Raw genomic sequence first — 9,160 nt, 5'->3', positions numbered from 1 at the left:
GATATCGTCCTCTTTTGGAAGGCCAAACAAAGTAGTTTCGCTTTCACAACGAAACACAGCATCTCCATGACATGGCGGCGGCGGCAACAATACTACAGCGAGAATCAAAGTTACGCCTTCTTTCTTTGCGTGAACATTTGGGCAGCATTATGCAAATCTTCCCACATCGTGACGTAGACATGTGGGGACATGGCAGTTGTCCCCACATGGCTCGTTCGTTAGAACGAGCCGTTTTAGGTAGGCGTGGTTGATTCTTAACTTTTATAAATAATATCTCTTTGGATTTGAGACTTTAGTCTTTGCAACTTTACAGATCTTCTTTATGCACCAAGAGCTTGTAACACTCCAAAGAGAAAGGAAAAATTGAAATCGCATCATATGACCCCTTTAAACAATCAACTCTTAGTAGATACCCCCCAATAATGTCTATTTTTGATATTCATTTGATTTGTAATCCAGTTTACACACTAAGAACAATCCTTTTCTCCATCCACTGGAACAGAACAGCCTGGTTTATTGGTAAATGGTTCAACTTGTGGCAGGTATCATGTTTCCTAAGTCTCCTAAGTGCCATCTGTGGCAAAAGGACAAACAGCACAAACTAAATGTTTCATCGCATTATGGGTAAACATTATAAAGAAATAAAGAAAAGGTAAGCAAGAATTCAGAAATCAGTAAAACTAAACCTCACCTACTGTACATACTGGCTTTCTACAAAAATGCTACAGAGAAAACTGTGTGCATGTCAATACTGCATATAATAAATGTCCATTTAGATGTAACTGCCTTTGTATACGCATATCCCTTAATGTAAGGGCTTTCAAAAGAAGAGTCGATTTCTATTAACAGCTCTTGACTCCTTATAATAGAAGCCACAATCAGACTGTCTGGTAACGCAGGGTCATTTTCAGCCAAATGAATGTAATAATGCAGAGATACACACACACACACACACTCAAGCACAGATCGTAAGCGGCACAAAAGTATGCTGCACTCAGATCAGCCTGGGCATCGGGCACACAAACTCAACAAAAATCCATTTGGCCCCACAGAAGTCCAGAGTACTCATCCCCTATCTGTACAAGCACAGTCATCCATAGTCTGCTCCAGCCAAGTCATGCTGAAAGCACAGACAATTACTACACTTAATCCAATCAAATGAGATGCTTTTGGGATTAGCAGCATCCGCACATATAATCTCATTTGTGTAAAGAATGGATGAGCAGCTCAGGCCGTGGGTTTGGAGCAGCGGCTGCTGTTAATGCTGCTGATATAAGGTAAAACGAGGGTTGTGACTGACTGGGAATTCTTAGGGTCTAAGCTAATGGCTAAAGCTAAACTGGCAAAACACTGCCAGCTAATACCCAGATTAATGAGGGAATCGACGCTGAGCACAGATAAAGTACAAACTGGGGTTGATTGAGATCCACCAAAAAAAATCTCTCTCTATATGTCTATATATATCCTCTCTCTCTATAGTTTAATATGGTTAATCAGCTGGCTTGGTGGGCTGAGGTCAACTAGGTAAAATAAATGATGATTGCTTTAAAACTGAATGGAATCCAGCTTTCCCAACAATGTAATTTATTGATATACTAATAAATGTGATATTTGATCAAATAAAAGTGTAAATAATATAATGCAGAATGACTGTAATGCCCAGGGGTGCACATAAGTGGTCCGCAGGTCCGCATGCGCGACCAAAATAAGAAATGCGATGTGTAAATGAGTTCAGAGCGCGCATTTGCGTACCGAGTTTCCAAAAATCATCGTAAGCCAAAGTACATCGTAGACCCATTGCCACCTATGGAGCTATGATCAATTTAGGCTTACAATGCTTTTGGGAAACGCAGCCATGGTTGACAGCTGTTAATGCACAATTACCATTTTAGATCGACAAACTATACTGTATAAGATTTCTATTCAAACTGAAAGCATAAATCTAGGCTAACGTTCTCAAAGCACAATGCAAAACTGTGACATTTCATTCACTGACGCTCTACAATCGGCAGCGCTAAACCCGGAAGCGCATATACTTACTTGCCGGCAACCCGCCAAAATAAAAGCCTGCTGATTTTAAGTTTGAAAATGAAAAATGAAAATAATTCAAATTAAAAATAATAATTAAGGTTCAAATTAAAATAATATACTATATAAGATTTCTATTCAAACTGAAAGCATAAATCTAGGCTAACATTTTCAAAGCACAATGCAAAACTGTGACATTTCATTCGCTGACACTCTACAATCGGCAGCACTAAACCCGGAAGCGCATATACTTACTTGCCGGCAACCTGCCAAAATAAAAGCTTTTTATTTAAGTTTGAAAATGAAAAATGAAAATAATTCAAATTAAAAATAATAATTAAGGTTCAAATTAAAATAATAATAATGATAATAATAAAAATAATAAAAAATATTAGCATTTTATTTTTAAGTTTACTATAAAATAATTGTATTTGTATTTAATACTGCCTTTTTATTTTAAAATAAAATAGTATTATCACACTTTATTATTTAGTTTATTATTTTATTTAAAAAAACTAAATAAAGTGTAATAATATTATCACTATTATTAATTTATTTTTTATAGTTATATTTGATGGGTCACACCATGTGCCGCCGTGTGAGGACCAAACCAAATCTCCAGGTTCTCATATGAGAACCAGGCTGAAAAATGTATGTGCACCCCGGCAATGCCACATGAATCTGTCTGTAGACATTGCTGGAATCCATAGGATTTAAAAGCACCAAATATAAATGTTTAATAGGAGCAAAGATAAATGTTCACTGGACAAGAGAATCCAAATGTTTCATTTTGAGTCCCGCTTGGAGAGTGTGCTTCACTGGCCATCTATCATGACTGCTGTTTGCACTGGGAAAAAAAGCTATTAATTGTTTATTGGACAGTGGGCTTTCGATCGATGCATTCTTGTCCTGCCTGGAAGCCTGACTTCTCTATATGATTTACATTTAGTCCTACAGCAGACTCCCATCTCACAATAACTCAATGCCCACTTTCAAGATTTAAACTAGAAAAGAAAATAGGAATAAACAGCTAGACCTGAAATTTGTCACGTCAGTCTATTTCTAGTACCACTACCAAACTGTTATTGTTCTGCAAATTGTGAGCATAACAGTAAGTGTATTACATTTACGGTAAAATAAAGTATAGCGAAAGTTTCCAAATCAGAAATTTGCTAGAAATGAGCAAAAACTCAAGAGCAGAGCACAGCTGCAGTCTGTTTAAAGTGAGGGATATTTATGGGATAAGGGAAAGAGAAGATGCATGAAGGAGCATCTCCGAGAAAGAGGCAGATGACAGATTGGACTGCAAAGCTCTGTCGGTTTTCACTGACAAGAGAGGCATGTCAAAAGTGACCTCAATAACCATTCTGCCAAACAGACACACAAACTTTCAGGCCACACACACACACACACACACACACACACACACACGTCATTGTTTACTGTGCAGCAAATTATGCAGCACGGACATGAGGAAATGCAAAATCGTACATTTACATATGGTGCTATTCCATAGGAATTAGCACACAGAATGCAAACACATGCAAAAATATCTATACTAAGTCTCAACTGCCATATTCATTCAGCCACTCATACAGCAACATATCCATTCACATCCAGTAAAGTTTTAAAATAGGTCAGAACCAACTGCCAACTTTTTATTGTCTCCAATAACACATGGTTCCATGACTGTAACAACTGATCTCCAGTCAAGACAGTGACTGAAAGATTAAAGATGACATTTGAATGCTATTTTTAAGATCATTTTAACTAGTTTAAAACAATAGTTCTCAACCAGGGAGCATTTCCAAGTGGGCTGCAAAAACGCTTAAAATGAGTAAAAATGAGACATAAGTTCAAAGAAAAAAAATCAAGACATATTATTTTAATTTGTTCTTTCAGCAAATGTAATTTTAAATTAAATTGTTAAAATATTATTTTTTCTAGTTCTCTCAGGCTCTAAAATATTTTATTTGGCATAAATTGGCAGTAAACTCATTAGTCATAAAAAAATTCTTCAGCTTGTAAAACTAAAATGTTATTATTTATAAGTCTTTTATTGAATTACTTTAACATATTGTCACTACTAGTTTCTGTAATATGCCTATATATTTGAAAACAAGCAGCTATGTCATTACAGAAAAAGCTTTCATTGCAGTCAAAAAGGTTGAGAACCACTGGTTTAAAACTATCCAAACACACAGATCCTCTATAGAGAAGGTTCTTCTAGATGACGTTAGTGGTGTAGAAATTAAACACTTGGAATAAGATGGAAAATTGTTGTTGTTTACCTGTCGTTGTCCACTAGTCTGAAGCCTGGTAGGATGTGTCTGAAACTGCTGTTCCTGTCCAGTTTAGGCTGACTCTTAGTCCGCTTTATTGAGCCCTTTAACCTGCGACTCAAAAACCCCTAATGAGGAAATGACAGAGAATAGGACAGACATTATAATAATAACAGGCAGATTCATATTGATCTTTCACCACTATTTCATACATTCACTCGTTAATTACCCCACATTATACACCCTTTTTCTGTGAAAGCACCCGTCACATTTTTGCAGCTCAAAACTCAACTTCCTTTAGGCACCAGTTACCATGGAGACAGCAGGTTGGCATCAAGGGCATGGAAAGGAAAGGGAGGCATAAAGTGAGAAAGAGTGAAAAAGAAAAAAAAATGAAAGCAAGAACGTGAAGGATTGTAAGAAAAGAAAGAGAGTCAAGGACAAAATACGATCCACTCATCCTCACTGTAAGGCTGCTATTGTAGAGATAAAAAGCGAGAATGTGAGAAAGTGAGAAACGCAACGGAGAAAGAATGAGAAAAGGTGTGGAAAGAGTTTCTGGAGGAAAAGAGAGGCGAGTCAGCAGACATGAAGTTTCTGACAAGAAAGTGTTAGTAAACAAACAGAAAGCAGGCCGTTCCCCCCTACCGATTAACACATCTGCATATTCTACATAATTAAAGCACCCTACTGATTACTATTCACAATATATGCAAATGATTACACACAGACATCTCTTAATCACAGAGCAATCAGTCAGAGTATTGCAGCCTACCGTTCGCTAGAAAAGGAAATCAAATCAGAAGAGGACTGAGAGAGACAATGACAAGAAGACATCTGAATAATAAACAAGCTCCCTTGTCCAAACATTACATGAATTGCAAAAAATATTGATGCAGTAAGCTTCAAAGCTTGCTTTAAAGAAGGTTATGAGTTTGTAATTTCATGTTGCCAGGTTGTCAAGTGCTCTGAATACTGTAGAGTCGAGAGTAAACTGATAATCAGTTTGACTGGTATTTCCTAAATTAATTGATTTTCAGTTTATTAGTATTAGTTATAAATGACTAGAATAAATGGTAGTATTTTGGTGGCTCTATGAAGAACAGCAGTTTAGAGTCTTTTTTTTTTTTTTTTGACTTGGACATAATCTTACACTACCATTCAAAGTTTGGGCTCAGTAAGACTTTTTAATGTTTTACATTTACATAAAGAAGTCTCTTATGCTCACCAAGACTGCATTTATTTGATCAAAAATACAGCAAAAACCATAATACTGTAAAATATCGTTACAATTTACAATAACTGTTTTCTATTTTAATATGTTAAAACGTAATTTATTCCTGTAACAGCAAAGCAAAATTTTCAGCAGCCATCACTTCAGCTTTCAGTGTCACAGAATGCTTCACAGTCTGATTTGGTGCTCAACATTTCTTATTAGGGATGCACCGATACCGATACTGGTATCGGTATCGGGTCCGATACTGGTCTCCTGTACTCGTACTCATACTCGTTAAAAATGTATGCAATGAATATAACGTTAAACATTCAGTATTAACGCCTGTATAGCTGATGTGCGCAAGCTGATAAACAAAGCGCGCTGAGTGGATTGAGCGTGCGGCGGCGCAGATGCGCGAGCTTGTCAAGTGAATGTATCGTTCTCACAGACATCACTGGAAAGTTTGTAGTTCGGTCGGCCGGTATCGGGCGAGTACTGGAAAAAGTGGTATCGGTGCATCCCTATTTCTTATTATTTTTAATGTTGAAAACACTTGTGCAACCTTAACTTTTTTTTAGGATTCTTTGAAAAGAAAAGCATTTATTTCAAATAGAAATCTTTTGTAACAATGTAAATGTCTTTACTGCCACTTTTGATCAATTTAATGCATCCTTGCTGAATAAAAGTATCCATTCAACTTAACAAGCAGCACATTATTGTATGTTCTTATGTTATGTTCTTATAATGCATATGTTGTGATAGCAAACATCAGATTAAAAATGTCTCTGTTGTCATTAACATTATTTAAAAAAAAAAAAAAACCCGCTTCACAGACCATGTCAATCAAACAGAGCAAGGAAGCACAATCATGTGGATCAAAACAATATTCTTTGTTAAACATTAAATTATGGTTTTAAATTAACCATATTGAAATCACAATTACTTTACAGGAGAATGTCATATGATGACAGAAATGTGTTGATACAGGGAAAGAATGTGTGCATTCCTGCACAACATTCTTCCCCTTTTCAGTATTTACAAAAACTGCTCTCTTGCTCTTTTATTGCAAAGAGCCATTCACACCAAGGACGATAACTATAACTACAAAGTTTAAATAATTGCTCTAATTCTATGAGAATAGTAAAGTCCACAACACAACAATAACGACACAGAGCAACAATATTGTTGCAATCACTTTCAGAACTTTTTTCCAGCTGATGAATGATAAAAACATTGATAGCCAATCAGAATCCACCTGACTTAATGAGCTTGAGCAATTAAAGCAGCAAATGAAATAACTGCAACACACTCTTATAACAAACAGAACATTATCGTCCTTGGTGTGGACGCCAATAAAGTTATCGGTATAGTTATCTTTCTTGGTGTAAACGGACCTTGGTGTACACTATTTTTTGCACACAATATCACACGTACACATGCAGTGATAAATCAGATTGAATAAAAAAATAATCAAATCGGTTATCAAAACAGTGTTCACTGCAGCCCTAGTAAATAATTCAGTCATGGTATGCAATGTCATGTTAATAAGCAACTATCGAGCAGGTCTGTCAAACAGGTCATGGATGTTGGCAGTCAAAATCCAGGGCCGGATCGTGGTCCCATGAGGCCCTTGGGCACACATATTTGCAGGACTCCGTCACCCTTAGTTCTACGTTAAACCACAAGGATGCTTTGACTAAAATTATGAAGCACATTTCACCTTTTCTTAATGTGAAAGCAGATGAGAAAGCCTGGGTTAGGTGCAAGCGGCAGAAATTAAATAAAGCCTATATATCAAAAATCTGCCAGGAGCAAATCAATGGAAAATGACCTGAAATATTTACCTAAAGCCATTTTTTTAATAATAATAGCTTATTCATATGACTATATCTAAATAATACTGTATAACTTTAAATAGATTTCCCAATGCCTTGTCAGTTCAGTCAACTGCATATGTCAGGCATCCAGTAAAGTGTCAGATACAGTTTAACACAAAACAAACCTGAGGCTGAGTAACTAATCGATTAAAGAGAAAAAAAAACACCAGAAAACTTTGCTGAAAATGGTGTTCTTGTGCTTTTCCCACACTCCATCTTAACCACACACACAGCAACGATTAATTCACAGAGTGGGTTTTCTACTGCATTCACAAAACAAAACTATTCATCCATCTTTCTTGACATGTACATTAATTAGATCACCATTTCTTTCATATAAGAATCTTCAAGGTCATTCAATACATCTGTCCATCTGGTATTGATGGTGTTATTCATGCACAGAGAATAAGAGTTCAGAGGAGGATAAAAGTAGGATAGAGAGGGAGAGGGGAGAAAAATCGCACGAGATCCTGATTCCGAAAGGTACAGTACCACTGCCTACCAGCGGGGGGTGCAGGGGGATTATCTTTACTTCCCTAATTGTCCATATAGACTTACCTAACAATCAAGCTATGTGACATCTTCCATCATTCACCCAAAACAATGACATCTAAGGCTACCTTTGTGTGCCTTGAACCTATTCAAACATGTACAGCACTGAGAAGATTTGTGATGGAACTTAAGTGTTCTCAGATCATGTTTTAACTTCGTAGGAGATATTTGCAAACTATGCACTATAGGCTAGACGAGTAATTGGGCCTGAATCTGCAGAAGCTCAGAGGTCAAGTGGCCCTCGAGTCACCTCAGAGATCTCATTTAAATGTAATTACACCTACATTCAGTAAATGCTAAGCAGCAAAAACACATAAAAAGCCCACATGCACTGCATTTTATACAGAGGGTGAAACTACTGAATACCACCTGCTGTTGACTGCTAATGATTTACTTCCGCAACCGGCACATAATGTGAGCTTCAATTTGAAACGATTGCTAACAGACTGCTTTTCAATCATGAGAAGTTTTTTCATCCCTTGCTAATAGAGCTCACGCTCATAAACATATCATTACAACTTCATACCAATTATAGTGAGCATTCGAACGTTGTTAAATCTTCCCTGATGCCCATCAATAAAACATTCTCTTCAAATGGAGCTTGTTCGGAATTAATTTGTATGTAATATCCTGATGTATAATCTAGCCTATAAATGTAGCTTTGATCCAGACTTCAACTTAATACTTCCAATATTAGGCTTGGTATGTGGTTTTGGGCTGGATCACCATCTTGAGTTTCAGCTGCTTGGTTATTAGGCTTAACATTATGTTGCACTGGATTTTTGCTTTTTAATTACTTAAAATATTAATAAAACACCACCACTGCTCACATTTATAGCCTCAAGTAGGAAATTAGCATTTGACAAAATGACTTGCAAGCTAACGTTTATTAGTACTGCAGAATTTTAATACTAAAGATCTGAAGTAGTAGCAGCAATAAAGATAAGATATATGTGGGCAAAGTATGTATCACATCTGGATTCCAGACTGTGTTTGATCAGACACACATATAATACTCACTGTGACCCTGAAGGGTGTAGCAGCAGTGGCAGTGGGCTCCATTGTAGGTGGGGCTTTGTCAGGGGTGGAGCCTGGCATGCTACGTCTCCGCCCTGTTTTCTCAGGTGGAGAGTCTGTGAGACAAGAGAGACGGAGAAATTGATTTATTAACAAAATGACTGTTCCATATATAGAAGTTTCAGCAC

General features: G+C 36.8%; 1 protein-coding gene across 1 annotated transcript in view; it reads right to left on the bottom strand.

Moving 5' to 3' along the window:
* Positions 1–9,160, bottom strand: part of LOC107700936 (disabled homolog 2-interacting protein-like) — a 91,638-nt gene that overhangs the window by 68,071 nt on the left and 14,407 nt on the right. Inside the window, exons 2-3 of the mRNA XM_016502810.1 lie at positions 8,976–9,088; positions 4,320–4,438 (exon numbers count right to left, since the gene is read on the bottom strand). Coding sequence (XP_016358296.1) covers positions 4,320–4,438; positions 8,976–9,088 — 232 coding nt within the window. The remainder of the gene's footprint in view (positions 1–4,319; positions 4,439–8,975; positions 9,089–9,160) is intronic.

Source organism: Sinocyclocheilus anshuiensis, unplaced genomic scaffold, assembly GCF_001515605.1.
Source record: "Sinocyclocheilus anshuiensis isolate Anshui unplaced genomic scaffold, SAMN03320099.WGS_v1.1 scaffold438, whole genome shotgun sequence".
Classification (NCBI taxonomy): Eukaryota; Metazoa; Chordata; class Actinopteri; order Cypriniformes; family Cyprinidae; genus Sinocyclocheilus; species Sinocyclocheilus anshuiensis.
The sequence above is the reverse complement of the archived record's forward strand: the minus strand, read 5'-3'. Positions and strand labels throughout refer to the sequence as shown.